The sequence below is a fragment of the Pan paniscus genome, chromosome 2, assembly GCF_029289425.2.
Source record: "Pan paniscus chromosome 2, NHGRI_mPanPan1-v2.0_pri, whole genome shotgun sequence".
Lineage (NCBI taxonomy): Eukaryota > Metazoa > Chordata > Mammalia > Primates > Hominidae > Pan > Pan paniscus.
This window is the reverse complement of record NC_085926.1, coordinates 7,669,152-7,696,125: the sequence shown is the minus strand read 5'-3', so window position 1 is coordinate 7,696,125 and position 26,974 is coordinate 7,669,152. Positions and strand designations below refer to the sequence as shown.

At 38.2% G+C, this 26,974-nt stretch overlaps 1 protein-coding gene across 8 annotated transcripts in view; it reads right to left on the bottom strand.

The window, feature by feature from the left end:
• GRM7 (glutamate metabotropic receptor 7) overlaps nt 1-26,974 on the bottom strand; it is an 880,478-nt gene that overhangs the window by 54,217 nt on the left and 799,287 nt on the right. For 6 of the 8 annotated variants that reach the window (XR_008624999.2, XR_010111388.1, XM_055110892.2 and 3 more), the window contains 2 exons: nt 6,917-7,163; nt 779-870 (listed from right to left, as the gene is read on the bottom strand). Coding sequence is in view for 6 of the 8 variants with exons in the window: in XM_055110892.2 (XP_054966867.1) it covers nt 800-870; nt 6,917-7,163 (318 nt within the window). In the remaining 2 variants the exon portion in view is untranslated. Of the gene's footprint in view, nt 1-778; nt 871-6,916; nt 7,188-26,974 lie in introns of those variants that run through there. The other 2 variants (XM_024928436.4, XM_034955690.3) reach the window with 2 other exon arrangements.

Genomic DNA, 26,974 nt, shown 5'->3' with positions numbered 1-26,974 from the left:
TCATTTTCTCTAATCTATTTATTTGAACACCTTTGGCATTTATTGGTATTTCTTGGGTATAACCAACGTTGAAACTAATCTTTAGACCCTTGTGGTCTTTCGTTGACCCTTTTTCTGCTTTTGCGTGATGACTAAAGTTGGTTCAGTGTTTCTCAAAGGCAGAACTATGAGCCACAAATCATCATCAACATATTATCAATCCCGGCCAGTAAACCGATTTATTTTCTGCAGAGAAGGAACCAAGACAACTTTGAATTAAAGATGGTAAGGCCATTTGTTGCTATTTCAATGGATACTTTTTTAGGAATGTGTACACTTCTTTGAATGTATTTACTAAAAATAAACCAGAACAAACATTTTACTAGGTCTGCATTTACTAAGCATCCCCCTTCTCTCCTTGTAGGTTTTCCACATTGCCTTCTAAGCCCACAGTAGGAAAACATACATTGAGAAATATTGAGAAATAGTTTTTCACCACTGGTAGTTTTAAAGTAGAGCATGTGTCGGAATGACCAGCAACAGTTCTCTGCAATTACTGGCTAGCTGTTCAGGAAGACAAATGTGTATATACTCATAAACGCGTTCTTTAGAAAATTAAGCAGACATATGACCAACGGCAGCTGCTGGCACTAAGCTTATCAAATCGATCATCTTTGAAAATTCATTTCTTCCTATAGATATATTTTCAGGTAATCATGCACAGTTTCCATGGAAACATTTCTAATTCTCATTGGAGACAAGAACACATAAATAAATAAGAATTAGATTGTTTTCTTACCTTTGGGAAAGCAGTCAAAAGCTATACTGTTGGTGGGATAGTGTACCAAGTAACAGACTTTTGTACACTCTTTCTTACTGGTGGTATACAGTCTACAGGAAAAGTAAATATATAGGTATGTATAAAATAAATGTGCACACAATATTACTTTTTAGTATTATTATTTTCCTTTTGGGAAAAGGCTGCGATAGAGACCATACACATCATGCCCACTCTTTTGGTGGGTTCAATATCCTTTGGTAGACCAGGTCACCTCAATTCAGGTACCTCTGAACATGGGAGTACTGGTGCCTCTTGAGTTAAGGGAGTTGGGTTTTACTTGCTTGAGTTAGAACAGCTGAGGGAACCAGCCCAAACATAATTTATCTATCTGCTCAGAGCATTATTTTCTTCTTCTTGCCAGCCCTTTTTTCTCAGCCTAGTCCAGTCATGCTGTCCAGCCTGTGTGGTTAGTCCAAGAGGATGAAACAAGTAACATAATGTTGAGAATGTTAGGGATCCAAACAAATGGAGAAGCAAAACAAAACAAGAACCATAACAAATTAACACAGCACAGAAGTGTGTTCTAGAATTTTCTAGGCACCATTATTTGTGTAGAGTTTTGGTGCCCACATCCATTTTCCAGCAGTCTGAATTCTTTTTCTTTCTTTTTTTTTTTAAATAACATACCTCCTTATATTGACAGTCCTAGTTTATGTAACAAATTTATTTTGTTGAGAACAGCACAAGTTATTTATGTATTTTCCTTATTGTAGATGCAAATATGGTAGCACAAGAAAAACACCATCAGAATACAATTCCATATCTTATTTTGTATTTTAGGTACAAATTGTTATTCTTCTAACATGTGCTTCATCATACAACGTGTTAATTGGCTTAAACCAGTCTTTTAGGTAGTCTATGTCCAGTCTCTATCCCAGAGTGAGTTCATCAGTCATACATCTCCACATCCAAAAAAAAGGGTGTGTCCCTCGCTGTCCACCCGCCTGCCATCTCTAGTTGCTGCTGACCTGCCAGAGTGAACTCTCTGTATCTAGCTAAGGTCCTTGAAGTATTTCTCTGCACGGCTTGCGGGCATTAGCTTAGAAAATGGATGGTAGCTTAAGAGAAAGGTAGCTTAGGGCCAGGCCTCTCTTCACTGTGATCTTTTACTAAAGAAAGCATGAGAGCCAAAGACAATTTACAGAACATCTTCTGGTTGATACCAGTCCAGGTGAAGAAGGCTGCAGTTCTTATCCGCCCATCCCAATAAAGCCATGCTGCCTCTTAGTTAATATTATCCATCCAACTTGAAAAGGATCGTCATGGCCATCAATAAGCCATAGCCCAAGCACAACCATGGCATCTTGTTTATCTGGCATCTACAAGTTTGCCATGAACATACATCTGCCAAGTGAACTGTAGAAAGTGCAGGGAAACATGCCAAATTCAGGATGCAGGTGGGAGAAACAGTTTGAGGTGCCCTTCTTCTTAGACAGGAATGTGAGAAGGCATCATCATGGCCAGATATAAAGCTATTCAAACGAGGCCAGGTTCTTTTACACTTTTAGCAATGGAAGTCTTATTTGCATAAATAAAATTTAGTAAGTAGCTGAGCTACAGCCCTATGCCCTCTGAGCTTGCTATTTTTCAATCTAAGTGCAGAGACCAGCAAGCATTGGCCCAACTCTGAATATCTAATATGCCAGCAGTGCACAGATAAATTGAAATTTTGAGATTTACTTTTTGTTTATTCCACACATAATGGAGTTTTTCTTTCATACAATGGACTGTTAGCTAAGGAAGCAAACTAAGAGGATAATTATATTTCTTGAGGAAAAAATATGGTAGTATAAATGTCTTCCCATATTAAGTCAGCAAGCAAATTCATTTTTATGTAGACATGTAGCTGCAGTGTGGAGTTGGATGAGTAGAAGCATGCATGCACCAGATGGCAAACTGCAGTGATGGAGCAGAGCTGTTAAAAGTGAAAACACTGAAGATTGAAATACATTGAGACTAAGTGTTTAGAGCAACAATGAATAAGAGGACATTTCTGTTCCACTATTTACTTTGTAGCTCATAGTGTAAACTCTACTTCCTCTCAGACACCCTCCCTCAGAAAATATTGTACAGAATTTGCCCATTGGAGAGACAAATTCCTTTTTCAAGTGCATGAGCTACGTTTTTGTTTGTTTTTAACCAGTCAGCTTAAATTCAGAAAATAATGTCATTTATCTCTGTTACCAAAGTTAAGATATTAGAGATAATTTTAGCTATATTTGGCATTAAACAGAATATTATAATGTTACCTAGTATAGCATAGTCATATCTGTTTTTATTAATTGAATTTTTCACTATCGTTCTTTTCCTATATACATGCATTTTTGCATTGCTGCGGACTGGTTTTTCAAATGACATTGCTGTCTATGATGTTACTTTTTCCCTATTAGTGGCTCGTTTTGAGATCATTTTAAATGACTATTTGTATGTTTGTCTCATCTCAAATGTTTTATTTCTTTGAGTTGACTTTGTCCTAGATCAGTATCAATGCTAAAACTTTGGGAGCTATATCCAATGTGGACTCAAATTGAGTTTCCTAGAATAAAATCCTTGTCAATTTCTAGAGCTACACTGTCCAGTACAGTAGCCTCAGTCACAAGTGTGTGCTTAAATTTAAATACAATGTAAATAAAGTTTACTTAATTAAAAACTAAGTAAAATAACAAATGTATTTCTTCAGTTGAGTAGCTATATTTCAAATGTTCAATAGCCACATGTGCTAGTGCTTACTCTATTAGACAGCACACACATAAAACATGATCCTCACTGCAGAAAGTACTGTTGGACAGCTTTTGTGCAGATAAGCTCTTTGGATTCTTTTTTGGGACTTTTGAGAGTTGGGTCATCAGAAACCCCAATGTTTGGAGGTACATGAATCTCCTCCTATGGTTTAGCCAATATCTAGTTAAGTTTTCATGGTGTTTTAGGGTGTGTCTACACAATAACAAAAGAGCTAAAGCAATTTAAAAAAATCTTTCCAGCTGGTGGTGAGAAAAAGACTCTATTTTATTTCATTTTTCTGAATTGTTTACCTTGGCTCTATGTAGACACTAGAACAACAACAAAGACCCAATGAAACTTTTGCAAGGAAAGAGATACCAAATGAAATCATTGGAATACAATTTTTGAATTAATCAGATGAGGCCTCTACCTGGGCAGCCTTCTTTGAGCTCAGGTTACTCCTGTCTTTGTAGACAAAACAAGCAATAATACGTTACAGTATGTTTAAAGAATCTCCCACCAAACATCATTATATTCTGCATATACAAATGATATTACCAAATAAGGAAACTAAAAGCATAGTTCCTGCATTGGAATTTCGACATGCCATTCATATTCTAAGAAACAGAGGAGCAAAGAGGAACAAGCGTGGGTTGAAGAGTCAGACCTGGGTTTTAGTCCAACCTCTGCTGTTAACCACATGTGTGGCTTTGATAATGTTACTTAATCTTGGGAAGCCAAGGTTCCCTCAGTAAAATAAGAATAACAATATCTATTCTATAGATCTACTGTGAGGAGTAAGTGAGACATTCCACACAAAGCATTCCGCATAATGCCTATTTCAAAGAGTACCTTATGCAAGCATTAGCATTAATGTCAGTGTTAGCATTTTAACAACCAATGTCATACCCAAAAAAAGCCTCAACAAGGATTGCACCTCATCATTAAATAGCAACAGTAGTAATGTTTTTTGAAAGTTAATAATTCTTAAATAGCATAGTATTGAATTGTCTAAACTCAAAACTTCTACTTTCGTCTTTTTTCCCCAGTAAATATAGCCCTCCAATTATGTTTTCTGCTTATTGACTTTGAACAGTATCTAGTTAAATTGTGTGTGTGTGTGTGTACAAAAATAAAGCTGTTATTGGAATATTTGCAAGAAAAGGTTTTATGAAATGCAAATTTGACAAGACAACCTATAATAAAAAGCCACTAATTATAAATATACAGATATATTTATCAATACAGGTATAGGTATAATAGATGCACACATATGTTCATATAAATTCTTCTCTTTTTTTTCTTTTTCTTTTTTTTTTTTTTTTTTTTTGAGACGGAGTTTTGCTCTTGTTGCCCAGGCTGGAGTGCAATGGCATGATCTCAGCTCACTGCAACCTCTGCCCTCCTGGGTTCAAGCGATTCTCCTGCCTCAGCCTCCCAAGTAGCTGGGATTACAGGCACGCGCAACCATGCCCGGCTAATTTTGTATTTTTAGTAGAGACGGGGTTTCTCCATGTTGGTCAGGCTGGTCACCAACTCCCAACCTCAGGTGATTCGCCCACCTCGTCCTCCCAAAGTGCTGGGATTATAGGCGTGAGCCACCACGCCCGGCCATAAATTCTTCTTTTGAGGATTGAGTTTTATCTACCCTGTGGTGTTTAATCTACACTTAACTGCACCTTTTTATCTACTATATCTTAATAAATTATGCTGAAACTTATTTCTAAGCAAAGCTTTTTGCCTCTTCAGGAAGGGAAAGACGTTGACATTTAGTTGATATAGTATTTTCTCAATATAGTATTTTGTGATACACTTATGACATAGTTATTATCTCTTTTATACATAATTATGTTGAGTTTTCGAAAAGCTCAGTGATTCTTAATGCCACATGGCTGGTAAATGGAGTGGTTTACATTTGAACCCAGGTATGTCTCAACCCAAAGCCTCTTCCTACATCACACTGAATGCCACAGCAAGTCACCATCCACTTGCCCTCCTCTCAAATGGCCACTTGCTCTGGAGACACAACAGAGCCTATCATTCATTCTGTTCCTCCCTTCTCAGTATGTTCCTTTAGACTTGTCCTAGGACTTCTGTCAAAAAGTCAAACTGGAGCCCACAATGTTGTTAATTAACCGTGTTACTTTGTCTACATATTTTCAAAGTATTTCACGGCATTCACTCAACTATTCATAAATAGAGACAGGCCAAAATCACAGTTCTTTGTGTAGTGTTTGTCAGGATCAAACCCAGTTGGCTTCTTGGTTTTTATTAAAGATATCTCTCTTATTTGCAGAGCAAAAAGGATTTCTTCAAGAGTATTTAAAATTGAGACTTCCTTCTATTTGGCATTAAGCATTTGACACCAAGATCAGCTTCTAACTGAAATACAATAGGTCGTGAATGACTTAATGGATAACCTGAAATCCCTTCTGCCTTAAACAACAGGAAGTATCACAAATATTTGAATCTGCCTCATTCTAAATGCAACTAGCCAAAATATTCCTGGAAAACAAATCTTAAAACTAGTATTTTAAATCTGAAATTTACTCTTACCACCATATTGTTAGTAAAGTTAGCAATTGGGAATTCTAAGCATTTAACCTTTGAGCTGGTCTTGTGTTACTTACAAAGTGATAGCTATATGCCCATTTTACCTGGGGACATTTGCATGCATGACTAAAGGCTCCTAGAGTTTTGCAGATATGCCACATAATAGCATCTGAAATCCAATGTTTTTTTTCCTTGATTTCTTCCCTAAGGTTTGTCTTGCATAGAATAAAACTCTTCTCCAGCGGTATGGTAGATATTTTTTTCCCCACAGTATGATGCCATTATCATGGTAGTGTCTGGCCCTGTGTACCTGGATTAAAGTTTGACAACTTTTTCCAATATTTTATATGTTTCTAGAAGACCTGATTAGTACACAATAACTTTTTCAACATTCACATGCTAGAGGAAAAAAGTTACGCTTCCAAAATTCTAATTAATTCCCACCGATACAGTTCATTAAGTATGGAAGTTTCCCTGACAAAAAGTTGTTGCCTTAGCAGGAAGGGTGCAAGAAAAGAACAACCTGATAGGTGCATTTGTCAGTTGGAGGATTCAGTACCAGAGGACAAGAAGCAAGGGAAGGGGTAGGCTTCACACTTCTGAAGCAGAGCCTCCAAAAGCTTCTTTCCAACAAGGAACAAAAAGAAAATGGTGGCAGGAATGAGTCAAACTCAAAAGAGCAGAAGCTGGCATTCACCAAGGCAACCCAGCCCATAAGACAAGAACGATCACAGTATTTCTCCAGAGAGGCAAGCACACCCCACATCTTCTAGAGCTTCCTGATGCAGGATGGGAAGATGAAAGAAACGGAGAGTTACTTACTGTTTGGGTCTACGTTTTCACAGAGCTCGGTCTTTGCCTCACCGTTGGGTCTGTCACTGGGTTTGTGTGACAGCCTCGATGACATGGTGGCTGCTGTGACTACCGCCTTGAAGCTTCGCTTCCGTTTCTGGACATTGAGTTCAGGGTGGAAAATGATGATGTACACTTTCGGCATGTATAGCATCCCCAGCGCCACTGATGCACTTAAGTTCATGGAGATTGTAAGCGTGGTAGTTTGTATGTAGAGCTAGGAGACACAACACACAAGGCACTATTACAAATAAAATGACTGCAGTGGGGGTCTGAACACTTAAAGTGATGTCAAGAATGACTATGGCTAGGAGATAAAGCAATCTTCAGGGCATTTTGATAAATAAAGGAAAGCACAATAACTCTGTACAGTTATCGGAGAGCATATGCATGTATTAATTGATTGAATGCTATTGGGTCAATCCATGCACATGCTTGCCCTAGAGAAGTCTCTTATATTAAAGTTCAGAGTAAACCTTTAATCATATTTGAAGGACTTCTAATTGAAGTGGCAGCTAAATATAAAGACATGAAGACCATAGAAATCTGTAATCCTGATTAAGGTGTGGTTAGGTTTTATCTTTCATACATGTAAAAGAGGGTTCACACTCCATGATTTCTTCCTACATTGAGATTCTGGGGCCTTTTGAGAAGTCTTTATCTTAATATATGTCTCTTTTTATATTGTTTTCTAGAAAGGCATGCCTTTTCCCTATCTGCTGAATAGTGAGTTGAGTTTCTCTGAAAACTAAGACCTTCTTGCTTAATTCTGTCTTATAAAACACAAATGACAAGTGAACAAGATCTAGTGATGTTGGCTCGTCTACTCTATATTGTCAAATTACTAATGAGATGCAACGCCTTATTCTGGAGTTGGGTCATTTGCAGTTTGGATGGTGCCCCTATTTCTGTCCTTGTCTCCTTTCGTTTCCTCAAGAAATGGGTAGATCAACTAATTGCTTGCTGTCCAATGTAAATATGAAAAATTGATGGTAGAAGAACGTAGGGAGGTGTGTGATCCTTAAGAGTAAAGCTACATGCAACTTGCCTTGGTCTACAATACCCGCCACCATGATCCAGACCCCCCCACCCCGCCCCCAATGTGTTCAGTCATATTTGTGTTTTGCATGACTTTTAAAGTCTATTTAAATGGAACAACCAGCAACCATTGCCTTTTCTGTCCATGGAAAGCCTAGTTCCTGGACAATGTGTTCGACTATGGTATTCCACAACTATGCCTTCTCACTGATCTGATGATAAAGCCCCCATTCTTAAGGGAGTTCACAAGGCCCCTCATGGTTTGTGCTTGCCTACTTTTTTAGACTAATTGTCCACTATTTCCCAACTCCCTGACCTGCCGATCCCCTGTCTTGCCTTCCCAGGGTTCCATCCATTTGGGCTGTCCTTTAGATCGTGAATGAACTGTACTCATTCAATCACAGAACTTTTCTCCATGCCCCTTTTCTTTATTTTTGTTTTCCTACGTATGGAACGTTCCTCCTTTTCTTCTTAGCACACCCATCCCAGGCTGCCCTCACTCACAGCCTCAAGTCTAGGCCAGCTTCTTTACTGATACACTCTCAAAGGACTTCTTTAGATCATTTGTCTCTGTTGTAATTATGCACTCAGTATCTTGATCATTTTTCTGCCCATTTTCCTGCTAGGTCTTAAGTTCCATGAAGGCAGGATCTGTCTTTCTGGGACATTATTATGTCTGCAAAGAAGGCACTTGATAAACATACAATGGATAGGCTCGTGTGTTTGTCTAATGGACACCTCTTTCCTACCTATAACTCACTAGTTAAACAGCCTATCGCTGTACAAAAATTTCCATCAGACATATTGGCTGCCTGGACATTTCTGATCTTAATCCTTCAAACGGAGGCCCTAGTGAAATCAAAGACAACTTTGCCATCTTGTCTGGAAAGAATACAGTTTTCTAGCCAACATTAATTTGAATATGTATGTCTCCAAACGGTTAAAAGGAGCTACCAGCTGCTGACTATAATACATAATGAATGTAACATAGAAAGACAAAACAATGTTGAATTAATGACTCTTTAAAGTGTGAATTAGTTCATATTTTTAAAGTTCATATTTCCCTACTAGCATACCTTTAGACTTTTAATGTCATTCCACCCTGCCAGGCTACACTGTTCAAGAAAGGCTTTACATGGTCACAGGGCTTTATAGACATAGACAATTTTTGTCACCACTGTCACCGTACTTATGAGAGATTTGCAAACCATGGCTTAGTTCAAAAAGGAAAAGGATGTCAACAAACCTATGGGATCTTAGGTTTTGTTTCTGTTTCTCTGCTCATGAGTGAATTTTGCAGTTGATGAAATTATTCAGACTTCTTGTTTTATTATTTATAATTATAAATTATACATGCATATATGCTTATGTATATTTGTATGTGTGTATACATATGTTTTCTTTTTTCAACTTTTAGATTCAGGGGTACATGTGCAGGTTTATTACATGGGTATATTGCATGATGCTGAGGTTTGGGGTATGAATAATTCCACACCCAGGTGCTGAAGATAGTACCTAATATGTAGTTTTTCAACCCTTGCCCACTCTTCTATTAGCCCCCAGTGTCTAGTGTCATCTTTATCTCCATGACTACCCAATGTTGAGCTGCACCTTATAAGTAAGAACATGAGGTATTTGATTTTCTGTTTCTGTGTTAATTCACCTAGAAAAATGGCCTACAGTTCAACATGGTTTGTTCTTTTTTATGGATGCATAATATTTCATGGTATATATGTACCACATTTTCTTTATCCAGCCCACTGTCGATGCACCTAGGTTGATTCCATGTCTTTGCTATTGTGAAAAGTGCTGTGAGTACATGCGTCTTTTGGTGGAACAATTTGTTGTCTTTTGACTAAGTACCCAGTAACATACATACTTTTTCTTAACAAAGACTACTTAGCAATTTAGGACTCTACAACTATCATGTTTATTTTATGAAGTGTTTAGTTTCATCATTTTTAAACTAGAGACCATCAAGACTTTGATTTTCATTTAAAAAATCTTGCAGTCTCCGGTGACACTTCAAAACTATGTGAAAACTGAAATAAACTTCACTAATCATATTTTTTCTACAGCCCCTCCATCCCTGAATCCTCTTTACGTAGCATAGTGGATAAGAATGCAGATTCTAGAGCTAGTCTATCTGAGTTCAATTCCCATTTACTAGTTTTGTGACCTTGGACAAATTACTTCTCCTCAGCTTCTGCATCTGCAAAATGGGCATAAAAATAGTACCTACCTCATAATGTTGTCTTGCTTGATGATTAAATAAGTATTTATAAAGTGTTTAGTGTAGGGCCTAGCACATACTATTAATAAGTAATATGTAAGTTTTTTTTTTTTTTTTTTTTTTTTTAAGACAGAGTCTCCCTCTATTGCCCAGGTTGGAGAGCAGCGGTGCGATCTCAGCTCACTGCAACCTCTGCCTCACGGGTTCAAGCGAGTCTCCTGCCTCAGTCTCCTGAGTAGCTGGGACTACAGGCACGTGCCACTGCGCCCGGCTAATTTTTTTTGTATTTTCAGTAGAGACGGGGTTTCACCGTGTTAGCCAGGATGGTCTTGATCTCCTGACCTCGTGATCCTCCTGCCTCGGCCTCCCAAAGTGCTGGGATTACAGGCGTGAGCCACCATGCCCAGCCTTATTTTTTAATAAGTACAGTCATGCATCACTTAATGACAGAAATGTGTTCTCAGAAATGCATTATTAGGTAATTTGTTACTGTGCAACCATCATAGTGTACTGACACAAATCTTGGTGGCATAGTCTACTAAAGTCCTAGACTAAACGGTTTAACCTATTGCTCCTAGGCTACAAACCTTTACAGCATGTTACAATACTGAATACTGTGGGCAATTGTAACACAGTGGTATTTATGTATCTAAATATAGTTAAACATAGGCCAGGTGCAGTGGCTCACACCTGTAATCCTAGCACTTTGGGAGGCCGAGGCGGGCAGATCACCTGAGGTCAGGCATTCAAGACCAGCCTGGCCAACATGGCAAAACCCCACCAGGTGTGGTGGCGGGTGCCTGTAATCCCAGTACTCAGGAGGCTGAGCCAAGAGAATCACTTGAATCTGGGAGGCACAGGTTGCAGAGAGCGGAGATCACATCACTGCACTCCCAGCCTGGGAGACAGAGTGAGACTCCATCTCAAAAATCATTAATTAATCAATTAATTAAAACAAAGACTAAGCATGATAAAAATAGAATCTGTTTATCAAAATGTCATTATGTGGCACATGACTATATGTAGGTATGAAGGCTAAGAAGGCTTCAGTCCACAGAGACCTCAGAGGTAATTGTCCCCAGGGACCTGCTCCCACTAAGCCTAGCAGGGAAGCTAGGCTACTGACTCTTTGGCTTTTGGTGAGGTAGGAGGCTCACACTGAAGTTATGAGTTTTCACCCACCATCTTCTTTAGTACATTCTTTAGTAAATTATAGCATATCTATATTTAGTCCCATGGTTATTATTTTACCTGATGCTTATTGTATAATGCACTGCCCTGTTTAAGGTTAGGTATTTCACATCACTTTCCTTTATTTGTAACCCAGGAGGCGGAGTTAGCAGTGAGCCAAGATCACGCCACTGCACTCCAGCCTGGGCGACAAAAAAAAAGTCCGATGTGCAGAACCCATAGCTATAACTATTCTTTCTGTCTTTCAGTTTTCTGAACTGTAACATGAAAATCATAATAGTTTGTACCTCATATGGTCATTACGAAGAAGTAACCAGTTAATATATAAAAATGGTTTAGCAGAGTGCCTGGAAAATCAGTACCCAGGAAATGTTATCTGTTAATATTTATTTTCTGCCAGGTTAGGTTTCTGGGGTTTAGATCTAAGGATACGGCTTTCACTGTAACCACTTTATATATTTTAAACTTTTTATGTATAGGTTGTTGATTAAGTAATAGTGTTTATAAAGCCCACTCCTATTCATGTCTAGTCAGATAGAAATGTACCAGCAAATATTCTATTAAAGTGCATAAATATGTGGTGAATTCAATGCCAGGCAAAGCTCAGTTGAACATGCTCCATGCCATTTTCTCATCTTGGCCTAAATAGTTCATTATTGGATAAAATATGAATGCATATCACAAGATGCCTTTATTGCCTTATAAGATCATATAACATTTAGTGCTAACTGAGTTCCGTGTCTAATTTTCAATTGCTAGGATGTTAAGAAATTTGAAAACTTGTTACATAGTGCTCACAACCAACTCTGGAATTTGCCAACTCTCCTGTGTAGGTTTCAAAATCAGTTTAATTGAAGAATATTCTGATAGATTTCAAGGAAAGCTGTTAATAGTTGTAATAATGATGGGTCTTCAACTTTGAAAACCAGAGTATTCTCAGTACTGTTCAAAAACACAAAAGGGAGTCAAGAAAAATAATTCACAGGGCACAGAGATAGATATAAGACTAGAACTATCAGGAAAAACCCAATTTCACATTTTTGAGAAATCATCTTATTACTATTGATGTCTTTAATAATTCCATAATTGATGTAACAATATATGAATACTAATGAATCACCACTTTTATCTATATAAAAATTTAATTTACTCAGAAAAGTGTTATGCGGCTATTTCGTGGTGTCAAACCATTGGTTTAGGGGATGTTAATGCTTGACCACGTTTGGTAAATCACTGTTAGCTGTAGTTTTCAGATAGGCTGTATATGAAAAACCTTACTCTTCCACTACTTGTACAGTCATCCATTTATGGGTTTACCTATTTTTTAGTTTTGGTACTTTTATCTTTTTAAATCTGATCAAACTTAAAGCACACTAAGTTCGCCATTTTTATTGAGATACAAGTGCCTGGACTGACGTATGTGCTGTGCACACAAGGGTGACACGTCAGGCATGCTTCCCGCCATCAGAAAGCTCCATTCTAGTTGCAGGAGGAAGGCAAGAAAGACATCTATTGCACAACATGGTGACTATAATTAATAACAATGCATTCTGTATTTGCAAATTGCTAAGAGAGCCATTTTTAAGTTTCCTTACCACACACACAAAAATATGTGAGATAAATGAGTACGTTAATTAGCTTGATTTAGCCATCCCATAATGTATACGTATTATACAATTTGTATTTGTCAATTAAAAAATAAATATTCCTCCGGGCACTGTAGCTCACTCCTGTAATCCCAGCACTTTGGAAGGCCGAGGCAGGCAGATCACCTGAGGTCAGGAGTTCAAGACCAGCCTGGCCAATGTGGCAAAACCCTATCTCTATTAAAAATACAAAAGTTAGCTAGGCGGGGTGGTGGGTGCCTGTAATCCCAGCACTCGGGAGGCTGAGGCAGGAGAATTGCTTGAATCCGGAAGGCAGAGGTTGCAGCAAGCCAAGATCGCGCCACTGTATTCCAGCCTGGGTGACAAGAGTGAAACCCCATCTCAAAAAAAAAAAAAAAGAAAAAAATTCAACTACTAAAGAATTCATGATGCATTATTTGCCCACAAAATCATTTCTTCATAGTGTATATTGTCTCTTGCTTTTCCTTCCTCTGCTCACTGCTCTGCCCCTGATACTATTGTTACATTTGATGCTCAATCCACAGGCATCCTCTGCATAAACCATTCCCCATCTCCCCAGTCAGGATAATTCCTTCATTTGCCCCTTTCTGAAGTTATGGCTCATATAGTACTTAACCTGGTCTGCTTAGGAGAGGTCAGTGTGTGCTGTGAAGTTGCTTTGAAACTGCAAATTCATCCTGAAGAAATTGATCTATTAGGAAGCAATTTGAGTATACCACAAAGTTCATGTTTGTAAACATGTGATTTCTTCTGCAAGAAACACTAGGTGAACACGGTAAGCTGCTGCTTGCAGAAGTCAGCTATGTGGGAATACACAAAATGCACACTCACACCCATGATTCCGGCATCTGCCTGTAAGCCTGCCCCTTCCACAGTTTTACAGTCAACCTCCTGCAGCAATCCTGCTGGCATCCACTTCCATGAAAAAATTTCAGGTCACTTTTTATCAGGTGAAGTGATACATTTATTGTAGTATTCATGGGTTTCTTAGCTATTAAACATATGTAAAATCATGCCACTTTTTATTAGGTTCTGGTCTTTTTTTTTTTTTTTTTTTTTTAACTGTCACTGACGATGTTTCTTAGTGTTTCGTCTCTAACCCGGTTTCCTGTAAGTCCTGTGTTTTTTCATGGGAAATTTTTGAATGGCAAGGTGATCTTTTAAGAACCTATGTCATGTTACAGAAGAAATGACTGGAAAATAAACACGATGTCTGCTGCAGAGTATGCACTTATGAAATTCTGGTGAATCAGAAAGTTCGACACTTGAAGCAAGTATTAGGTATGATCAATATTCTTGGCATTTAGCACTGTTTCAAGAAAAGCTATTATTTGTAGTCTGTTAGTAGCATTTTTTCTATTTGTGTGCTTCTGTTTCCTCATTACTGGAGTGAGGATGACAGTAATACCTATCTCATAACGTTGTAGGGATCAAATAATGGTCTCTGTAAATACACAGAACAGTTACTAGCATGTAACAACCACTCATCAAGGATGTTAGAGTTATTGATTTATTTATTGGCTATAACATGAAATAATTTATTTTCTACACTGTTATTTTTCATTCAATCTTAACACATTTTAAAATGATTTTCTTCTTATGAAATCCACTGAAAAACAACAGCCTGTTTTAGGGGGAAAATCTCGTTTAGTTTGCTTCCATTTTGTTTGAAAGTATATTCAAGGCCGGGCGCGGTGGCTCACACCTGTAATCCCAGCACTTTGGGAGGCCGAGGCAGGCGGATCATGAGGTCAGGAGATCGAGACCACGGTGAAACCCCATCTCTACTAAAAAATACAAAAAAAAAATTAGCCGGGCGCCATAGCGGGCGCCTGTAGTCCCAGCTACTTGGGAGGCTGAGGCAGGAGAATGGCATGAACCCAGGAGGCAGAGCTTGCAGTGAGCTGAGATTGCACCACTGCACTCCAGCCTGGGTGACAGAGCGAGACTCCGTCTCAAAAAAAAAAAAAAAAAAAAAAAAAAGTATATTCAAACTCCTATTTCATCTGTCATTGACTATTTTATGAGAAATAAACCAGTTTTGTATGTTCCCAGGTGACAGTTGAGAATTAGGACAAAAAGGCTTTAATGGAGTCTATGGATGGGATCAGAGAAGTTTCACAATTCTTATGAAATCCCAGTGACTATGTAATAAAAATGAAAATGTAGCCAATGTTGTCACAGTAAAGAGGAAGGGTACATTATTATCTGACAGATGTTTGAAACATTCACATTATTACATTGCAATGAAAGTTCCTGGCAGTTAAGACCAGTGTTTTCTGTCTTCACTACCTGTAACCATTGCTTCCTAATTGGAGTGCTCACATATTTGTGAAGTAAATGTCACATAGCTGAGAATGAGACAGAATGTTTGCAATTGGGATTCTTCCAGCCATCCTGAAGGTCAGTACTCTGAGGGTTTTTGCTAAAGTATGAAATAATACATGATGATGGAAGAACCCAGTATATAATGGAAAAAAAAATACTGTTTCCCCCCGCCACCCCTGGGGCAGGGGCGGGAGTTTGCATCCTTTAGAAAGAGGATTCAAGGGAGGAAAAATATTTTTGTTGTTAAAACTGATTTCAGACTTTGGCCTTGGATTATTAGTGGGTGACTTTGGGCAAGTTACTTTACCTCAGGCAAATGATAAAATCAAGATTCAATGCCAAGAAGTTTGTTACTAGAATGTCTGATATAAACTCCTACCTCATTTACCATTACCACAAAGACTTCCTCACAGTTCTGAATATGAAAAGAAATCATGTGTAAAGAGTAGGTAACACAGTCCCTGTCACATACTGGTGCCAGAAATTGCAAGTGTCATTATTAGATGGCCTCATACTCTGCAGATAATTTTTATGCTATTCTACTTAGATCTCTTAACTTTGAATAGATGCCAGATAGACAGATAGAGATACACTCACACACCAAATAGCGTGGGACAGGCATCTGGTCATAGAATTATAAATAATGGAGGCAACTAGATGAGTATTGGACAAGACCTAGTTTCACTGTGTTTTGTTTTTCTCATTTAACATCTCCAGGCAGACATGATATTAAGGCTACACCCAACTGCATTCTTTATTTGGATAGACGTAAGGCGAGCGCTCCAGGTGAATGCAAATCAGTTTCCGGAGCATGAGATAAGTGATTATGTTCATGCTTGGAATCACCTGCATCTCAGTGGTGTGCTCTCCTGACTGGAAGCCTGATGCAGTGTCTATTACCAAATAGTGTAATCAGAGAAATGCTGTTATTCCAATTGACCACATCCTTGGAAAAGTTTAGAGTTCATCCCCAACCCATGCCATCCTAATAAGCTGCATACCATCTTGGTGGCCAAGTCTTCCAGGAAAGTCACTACTGATTTTGCTGGGCATGTGCAAGCACAGCCCACACATTCAGTGGTACACAGAATTTCTCTTCCCTAGCAGCTCTCTGACTCCTCAATTTTGATTTCAAGATGTTTTCCCTCTCCAATTGCAAGGTAGGAATTTTACTCTCTTATGTAGCCAATACCGGGTACTATTTGCCCTGTTGTGTTATCTAAAAGGTTATTGACCATTCCTGCTGGTTTGAGAGCACTAAAAATGTTAGATCTCTGCCTTGCAGTGATTTAATGTACAAAGGCACAGCATTTTCCCTATAGTTATCCTGGAGAGATGACTCCTGCCAGAATCCATGGGCTCCCTTTAATCCTCTGCCATATTCATCAAAACGGAACCTACCAGCCTTTTTGTAGGAAGCTATGTCAGATTCTGTCTTATAATGTGAAAATGCTGTCTTGTACCTCACTGGGGAATATATTGGGTAATACACTATGAAGTTCTGTATTACTTTACAAGTCAACCAGTAAGTTTAAAAGAAATTAAATCTGAGCTTAATCAGTTTTTAAAGATGTGAAATATTCCATTTGTATTAGTACAATGCTGTCAAATCTTGCCAAATTTTAAAGTAATCTCCATAGTTCTAATGAACATAAAAAGAGAAGAATCAAGTGGAAAACACTGATGTCAAATAAATAGTTAAAAGGCAAATGTCCTAAGCATTTCTTGGGCCTATTCAACTTGTAAAGGGTTCATTAAAACTAGATCCAACAGTGTCATCGACAAGAAGACAATGTCAGATTCTCACAGAAACAAAGTATGTTCTTATCTCAGTTTTCAAAGCCATCGACAATGGCTTTCTGATGAACTTTGACAGGTTTTGATGATCGGATTCATCCCAGCCTTCTCTTTCCTCTTGTTAATACTGGCTCTTATGTTTGCTGATCTTCCTCTGTTGCTGTTGGACTGCATCTTTCCTGTCCTGCCACCAAGCTATGATAGCTCCCTTCCTGCCCTTCAGCTTCCTCTTTTCACCTTGCACTAGTCCACACTTTTCTCTGTATATGTCTTTGTTTTCCTGCCTTTCCATGATCACCATTGTGGCAACATGGTTGTGGGTAGAGGCAGGCGCCCCCATTCTCCACCCTGAGCGCCTGGCACACTGAAGCACATCTAGGTAATGTGCCTTGTGGTGTCTCTGGATGATGGGCAAATCACTTCAACAGCTGGAACCTAGGCTAGTTGAATTGCCCATTGGGGTGACTGTGCACTCGAAACCCCTCATTACGCCCCTCTGCTATTTAATGGTTTAAGCCCAAGAAGAGCAAATAATTGAAATGACACTGTTGCACTGTTGACAAAAGTGTAAACAAGTAGTCATTCAATCCATGCCTCTAAATGGAACAGTGAGAGCTTTGAGATTGGGCAGGAAAATGATGCCCATCCTGCCAAGGCAGATGCAGTGAGAGTAAGCCTGGCCAGGCGTAGGAGCTGAGCAGTTTATGACTTTGATCTTGCCTTCCCAAGACCCATTTCCCTTTCCTCTTGTTACCAAGGTGTTGGATGAGGGATCTAAAAAGTCCTATTTCCTGACCACTCACTCTTTAGGGCCTGTCGTCAGGCTTCTATCCCCTGACCTCCTCTGAATTTGTCTTCCACATGTTCTTTGACTCCTTGCCAGACACTGAGAGGCAGGATTCTTCTAGGTCTCATTCTTTTCTTCTTTAAAACTCTGTCCTGCTGCATTAGCTCAAATTTCTACCACACTTTGGATGAAGATAAAATTCCTTCACATGGCCCAAAGAACTCTGTGGGGTCCTCCTTCTGACTTCCCTTACCTTCTCTAAATCTCTAAAATGAGCCATGCTCCATCCATCCTGAAGCCCTTTGCACATGTTGTTCCTTCTGCCTTAGATGCTATTCCCACCCATCTTTACCTAGCTACCTCCTACTTGTCTTTCAGGACTCTGCCTTACTTCCTTGGGGAAGCCTTTTCTGGCCTTCAAGTCTAAATTATGCCCATCTTGTTTTACTCGCTTATAGGATGTATTATTTTCCTTTGTTTCACTAATCACAATTTGTGATTATTCGCTGCATATTTCTTTTATACGTGTCCCCTTGCTAGACTTAACATTCCATATGTTCTATATATTGTACAGCAAAAGATATGACAAGTGCAATAGAATTGGCGTCAAGCATGCTGGATTTGGATGCGGGCTTATGCCACTTGCTAACTGTGTCATCTCCAACATTTTATTTAATCCTGTAAGTCTGAGTTTGAATACAAAATGAAAAGTAGTAACATAATAGGTAGAGAACCAGAATACATTGTGGGAATCAGGGATTGAGGGAGCATCTAGAAGTGATGAAATCAAAGGCATGGGCTATATTTAAATTATCTTGCATCTTAGTACCTGGAGCAAGAAACAAGTTCAATGTATGTTTGATGAATGAAGTGGTCCTCACTCATTTGAGAAATCCATGCAAAATTCGAAGTCACTCAACTTCTATCTCTCAGTTCATGATGGTCCCCACAGCCACTCTGTCTTCTTTCATATTCCTAAATATGCTATATTTCCTTCTGTCACAAGGCCTTTGCCTGTAGTTTCTTCTTCCCCTAGTATGTTCTTCTACCCCACCCACTTTGTTATCTTCTATTCATCCTTCAGAGAGTCACTTAAGCTTCACTTCCTCAGCAAAGACTTTTCTAACCAAGACTAGGGAATACTGTTCTGTTAGGCAAGTTCTCAAAGCAACTTTTGCCTCCATATTTAAATGTGCACATGTGGGTAAAAGAGAGAGAGAGAGAGAGGGAGGAGGAGCAGAGAGAGTAGTGTATCTCCTCCACCAGGAAGCATAGCTGGTTAGCTCACCATTGTATCTCCAGTGTCTGCCACTGTGGGTGGCAAATAGAGGGGACTTAATTGGTGATGTTAAATAAGGAAGTCTTGGACACACAAAGATAGAGATTCCATTTCCAATCTTTGGCTCCATGCCTGGCATAATCACAGAAAACAGAAAGGCAAAAGGTACTCGGTGGGAAGGGGAAAGAGCTTGAGGCTCCCAGGGCACACACTTTCCCTGCAGTAAGTATTTCCTAAACTGGCTCAAGAGAGGAGGAGTGGACTCTGCTGTCCTGAGGGTGGCCACCTACATTTTCTCTAACCCATCTTTGATATATTCACTAAACCATAAAGCATAATTATCAATAATAACTCCTATAGAGCCTGTGGCAACAATGAAAATCCAACAACTCCGCCTCTTATGTAAAGATGGGAGCTTATCTTTCAAACAGCTTGTGCTAACACCCGGGTTAGCACCTAATTGTCTCCTCACAATAGAAAAATGAAATGGTTGCCATGACAACTCAGTGATGAGTTCAGGCATTGAAGTTTTTTTTTTTTTTTTTTGACATAAATCTGCTGACTTTGACTTAACTGAGACCCTATATGTGTTTTGTTTTTGTAATGCTAATTTCTCCTAGAGTTTTAAAGAAATTATCAATAAATATTTTTAAAACCTACCTTCTTTAGATAGTATAAAAGTGATCTACAAAATAATTAATAAGAATGTGAATAAATTGCTGTCTTTCCACAACTCAGATCTCTCCATAATATCTAGGCCCATGTTTATAATTCAGGAAAAAAAAAATTCTTAGAAAAAGTTCTATTGCTTCATCTGACTTCTGAAATGAAACTATATGAGTTGTTTCATATAGTTTCAACTATAATATCATATAATATCATATTATCAACTATAATAATTGATATAATTATTAAAAAATTGATGGATGAATTTTTTAAAATAAGTAATTTTAATGGCAATTTCTCTATTCAAGTTTAGCTTATGGGATCACCATACTTTTTGTGTGTTGGTGGTTGGAGAGGAAGAGAAATAAAATACTGAAGTCTCCTACATAGTGTACTCAGAAATGTCTGTAGGGATGTCAGGCCCACCCATCCGAGTGCCTGCAGAAGTGCCTGAAAATGTTATTCTCATTTCCATGCAACTAGATGCTTATCTTTTCTCTTTCTCTCTCTTTTTTTTTTTTTTTTTTTTTTAAACAGACAGGGTCTCACTCTGTCACCCAGGCTGGAGTGCAGTGGTAGGATCATAGATCACTGCAGTCTTGAACTTTTGGGCTCAAGTAGTCCTCTTGTCTCAGTCTCCCAAGTAGTGCAACTACAGGCATGTGCCACCACCTCTGGCTATTTTTTTTTTTTTTTTTTTTTTTTGTAGAGACAGAGTCTTGCTGTGTTGCCCAGATGACTTCAAACTCTGATGTTTATCATCTCTAGTGTAGGGATGATCATCTCCAACCTCATAGGTCTGCTGAGACAATCAAACAGGCATCTCAATGTCAAAAATAGGGCATTCGCTGTGCAACATGCCTCTCCACAAATTTTCCTTTTCTTGGGAACTGTTTATCTACCTGGTTGCACAAATTGGAACCTTAAGTGTTGTTCTTTAATACTTGTATTTCCCTCACTTTTTATACTTCGTATCAGGTTTGTTTTCTGGTTGGCTAATCTTACCCGTAATATAAGTAATGCAATACATAATATATGTAATAACAATAAAATTAATAATACCGGTAATATTTCTGTAATTTGTTCCCTTCTCATCCCAATGCCCTCACCTGTCTCAAATATGTTTAACCAGTTAATAACACCTAAAGCACAGAGACCAGTGGCTACCATTTTTAAGTTCTAAAGTTTTGGCTGTTATCATTGTTATTATTGTTCTAATGGACTTGCATCGTGCAGAGGATGCCATGGTAGCATCTCAACTGGTTTCGCCACATCCATTTTTTGCCTCCCTCCAAATAATTCTGCACAGAGCAACCAGAACAATCTTTGTAGAAGCTGCAAAGCAGATTATGTGGTCTGATGTAAGACATCCTTCAAAGACTTCCCATGGCCCTATAGTATCTGGCCTGGCTATGTTTTGAATTTTTTAGCTAGTCTCTCTTGAATATGACTTATCTATCCTGGCATTCTTGGGGGATCCAAACTTAATTCCAGCGAAAGGACTTAGTGTGTATATTATTCTCTCTGCCCAGAATATTTTCTGTTTGTTTGTTTTGCTTCAGTTCTCCTAACTCATTCTTCAGGTTCAACCTTCTTGCATTTTCTCTGATGAAGAAATGTAACTCGAATGACGACACACCACCCCACCAATTTGAATTTTCTCCTTCCATGATGCTCCCTAAGAGCAGCCTGCTCTTTTCATTCACAGTATATATAATCATCAGTAATTATCATTGCAGTCATAGATTCAGTTATCTCAAGTCCTACTCTCCCACTAGAATTTAAGCTCTGTGATGGCCAGGGGGTACACCTATCAAAAACGAAGCCTTCAAAAAATAATTTTTGAATGAATAAAGAGTATAATAATTCCAAAGTATGGTGCACATACAGAAGTCCTAATGAGTAAAACGGACCCTCTTTTTGAGGTGTAAATATATAATGGGTGGATTTAGAGTCTTAAATACACATAGAGAATATACATTAAAAATCCTAAGTTTGCAGAAAGGTTACACGACTTGGGAAGAGACAGAGTAATCAGGAGCAAAGCTAAGAAGAAAGTTGAGGTCTTTGGGACTCTAAAGCTCACTCTACTACACAGATATTCACTTTCAATTAAAAAGCTTATTTAATGAAAGAGTAGATTGTAAAGCTGTTTAATTTTTCATTCCCCACAGTTTTAATTGCCAGTACTTGGAAAAACAAACAGCTCTAAGTATTTCTAAAGGGAACTGACAAGAAAATTCTGATTCTTTACCATGGAGTGCATATTTGTCTATGTGTTTTATATTTAAATTCATATTTCCTATTAAGAATCATGGGCAAACATTCTCCATATGCAGTTGGAACTGTGTCCAATTCCCTTACCAAATACAACCTATTGTCAAGAGAATGTGTCATTGCTATCTTTTCCACCAATAGTGCAAACACACCCAGGCAGATGTCCCAAATGAGAAAAGGCGTGCTTGAGCAGGCAGAAAGAAAAAAGAATGAAAAATAAATAATATACAAATTAAATATAAATATTGTCTGAAACATGAACAGGTTGCAATGTCTGATGATTCTGCTGATGTGTGGTTATAATATGAAATTCACTAATTTGAGAAGATCAAGAGTAGACTAAGAAAACCAGCCATAGAGCAGGAGGGAGGAGCTTAAGCCACATAAGGAAAATGAATTGGAATTATCTGAGTTTCAAGTAAGCATTGAGTGCCCCAGTATCTTTATAATTTTCTTTCTATGGTACAGCAGAGACTACCTGTCTTTATTCATTTTCTAGCTATTTAGCTCACATATAAGATGGAATAAAAATAGAAGGCATGGGGGTTGGGGAGGGATAGCATTAGGAGAAATACCTAATGTAGATGATGGGTTGATGGGTGCAGTAAACCACCATGGCACGTGTATACCTATGTAACACACCTGCACGTTCTGCACATGTACCTTAGAACTTAAAGCATAATAAAAATGTAGAAGACATTTGGCAATTCCAAAGCACAGACTTTGCCCATAGTAACACATGAGATACTCGGAAAGGTACCCCAGATCTCCAGTGAGAAAAGACTGACCCCTTTACAGACATACAGAATTGATCTGAATCATGAAATACCCATATCAGAATGAGGACAAGGAGTGGAATCCTGGGAAGTGCAGTCAAGGGGATTATGGAGAGGACAAAAGAGAATTTATTCCACGATTACAACAAAAGTGGAAGCCTGAGGGGTGGCCTCAAATGAAAAGACCCAGGCCTGTCCAGCAATTGAGGGAATGAGTTGATCTTGGGGGAGGAACACTGAACTCCATAGGAAAGAGGACTCTCATCTTGGGTTGAGAATTGTGGCTGTAACCTTAAAGAAATGACCATTTTACACACCCTTGTAGATTCTGGAAAGTTTTGCAGGGTAATTATAGCGTGTCTAATAATAAACTATCCATTCTGTTTCTTCCACTGTAACCCTGTAGCACAGGCTTTGCACCCATTAGAGATGTTTGAGACAAGCTTTTCTTGTCCTGTGGTCATAAAAGTGAGTCCAAAGTTTGCATTAAGGCGTAGTGTTAACAGACGTGTCCCTGGTGTAGGGATGAAACCACTGGACTCAGGTGTCAGAAATTCTAAATTCTAGTTTCCTCTTTCACTTAATATTTGTGGGAATTTGTATAAAGGCTGTTTATAAATCCTTACGTGCCAATGTATTATCTTCACCTTGCCTTTGAGTCTCAGAAGCATATGTCTTCTTTCTCAAGTTAACTTATTTCTTTTTGATAAAATCCATGGTCTCCATAACATGCCATGAATTGAAGAAGTTAAGACACATGCTGAAGAAAATTAGAATTTTGAAATAATATGTTAACAATGTATAACATTTATAAATGATTATATGTCAATCATTATAGGCAATTATTTATGCATGCCTTGTATAAAAAGCATGAACAATATATGAAGGAAACACAGAAGCAGTGTCTTATGAATGTTATGCTGCACCCTCCAGAGGCATTCCACCTTGAGGACCGAGGGATCTATTGGTGCAGATGCTGGAAAGTTCACCAGCTGACAGCTCTCTTTGGGAATTGCCTTGACTAAAGAGATTTAGCTTGCTTACGTTTATGCCCCCTTTCCCTGGGCATCCTGCAAAAAATGACTAGGATATACTGGTAGATAAAGGCCCAGTTCCTTGTGCCAAGTGGGACAGCTCCGTAAGGCAGCTTCTGAGCTCCCTGAGCGATGCCAGTTGAGACCTGTTGAGTCTGAATCCCAGCCCAACTTCTCCATCAGCCCAATCCTGATTCTCTCCCTTCTGCCCACTGGTGCTGATACTAAGGGCATTTCCAAATACACCTCCTGCACTTGTGTTCCCTGGGAGTTCAGCCATAATCAGAGTATCACTTAGAACCCTCATGGGCATCTCAGTTCCAATTAAAATCAAGACTATTCTAAATGTAATTTATTCTATAACTCCTCTTCCAAGCACTTACCTCAATGATCACCTAAGCACCCTACAACATTTATAGCAAGTACTAAGTCACATCAGCATCTCTCAGAAAAGACACATCCTCTCCCCAGAACTTGTTTCTCCATTCCTATGACTATGAATTGAAACATCCCCATCTTACTTTTTGTGCCTAGATACATGTAAGCATATACAATACATACATTTTCCCCAAATTTTTATTTTGAATACTTAAAAATTTTTCAGAAAATTTGACATAGGACAAAGAACATCTGTACACTCTGCATGCAGATTCACCATCTGTTCATTTCGTGTTTATTGTTTTCTCTTTACTCTTTTTGCTAAACTATTTAAAAGTCATGTACATGATAATACTTCGCACTTTATTTCTGTAAGCGTCACCTAAGAAATAGACACTTGTGCATAACCACAGTATCACTGTCACACCTCAGAAATTTAACAGTAATTTCTATCATCTAACATATGATACAAAGTCAGATTTCTCCATTTGTCCCAAAAATGTCTCATATGATTTTTCCTCAATCCAAAATACAATCAAGGTTCATACATTGCATTCGGTTATGTCTTATCAGACTTATAATTTAGAACACTCTCCCTGCCTTTGGTTTTTAAACAGATTTGTTGAAGCATGCTCAATAAACTGTGCATATTTAAATACTAGAATCTGATACATTTTGACAGATGTACACCAGAGAAATCACTACAGTCAAGATAGTTATCAGCATCACCTCCAAAAGTTCCTCATTCCTCTTTGTAATTCTCCCTCACTCCTTTCAACCTCCCCCATAATTTGCTTTTGCTCACTGCAAATTCTTTTCTGTTCTCTAGAGTTTTATATAAATAAAATTCTATGATAACTACTATTTTTTGTCTGGCATCTTTCATTCAGCATAATTATTCTGACATTCAACCATATTATTGCATGTATCAATACTTCATTAATTTTTATTGCTGGGTAGTTTTCCATTGCAAGGATATACTATGATTTGTTTTTCCTTTCATCTATTACAGACATTTGGGCTGCTTCCAGTTTTGGCAACTACTGTCACTAATATTCATGTGTAGGACTATATACATATTTTTCATTGGAGGGGATAAATACTTTGGAGAGGAATGGCTGGATCATGTGGTAGGTATATGCTGAACTTGTTAAAAAATTGCTAAAAAATTGCCAAAGTATTTTCCAAACTGATAGTAGCATTATACTTTTTTTTTTTTTTTTTTTTTTGAGACGGAGACCTCGCTCTGTGGCCCAGGCTGGAGTGCAGTGGCACGATCTCGGCTCCCTGCCAGCTCCGCCTCCCGGGTTCACCCCATTCTTCTGCCTCAGCCTCCGGAGTAGCTGGGACTACAGGCGCCCGCCACGACGCCCGGCTAATTTTTTGTATTTTTAGTAGAGACGGGGTTTCACCGTGTAAGCCAGGATGGTCTGGATCTCCTGACGTCGTGATCTGCCTGCCATGGCGTCCCAAAGTTCTGGGATTACAGGCGTGAGCCACCGCACCCGGCCAGCATTTTATATTCTTATCAGCAGTGTATGAGAGTTTCAGTTCCTCCAAATCCCTTCTAACATTTGATATGGTCAATCTTTTTTAACTTCAGCCTTTCTAATAGGTGTGCAGGAAAATTCAATTGTGGTTTTAATTTTTGTTTTTCTAACGACTGGTGATGTTGAGAAAATTCCCTGTTGCTATTTGTGGTATCTTCTCTGGTGACATATCTGTTCAAATATTTTTGCCCAGTTGTTTTTTATTGCGTTGTTGGCCTCTTGCTAAAATTTGAGGGTTTTTTGATTCAAATATAGGCCCTTTATCAGACACATGCTTCGCAAAAAATTTTCTCCTAGTCTGTATCTTGTCTTTTCATTCACTTAACACTATCTTTTGAAAAACAGAAGTTTCTAATTTCGATGAAGTCCAGTTAATCTGTTCACGTACAAATTGTGTGTTCGGCATGATACCTAAGAAATATTTGCCTAACCCAGTGTCACAAAGATTTTCTTCTATTCTGGAAGTTTTATAGTTTAGGTTTTATGTTTAAATCTATAATCTATGTTGATTTTTATATATGGCACTAGGCATGGGTCTGTGCATGTTTGTTTATTTTGGATATTACTATTACTCTAGAATCATTTGTTGAAAAAGCTATTCTTACTCCATTGTATTGCCCTTCTGCCTTTGCCAAGACCAGTTGTTCACACATTTGTGGGTTTAGTTCTGGAGTCTACTCAGTTCTAATGATCTGTTTTTCTTATACTCTGTTGTTCTGATTTCTAGAGCCTTATAATAATTCTTGAAATCAGATTATATTAGCCTTCCATTTTCTTCAGAGTTGTTTTAGCTAGGTTTTCTGTATTTTTGTATAAATTTTAGAAAAAGTGTGCCAGTTTCTATAAGAAGCCTGTTGGGATTTTGATTGGTATTGATTTGAATTTATATTATAATTTGGAGAATTGATATCTTAACAATATTGAATCTTCCAAACCATCAACAAAGCATATTTCTCTATTTATTTAGGTCTACTTTAATTTATTTCACAAATATTTTATAATTTTTCATATGTATACATCTATAATATTTTGTTGTTTCTCAAGACATTTGACTTTTTGGAAGATC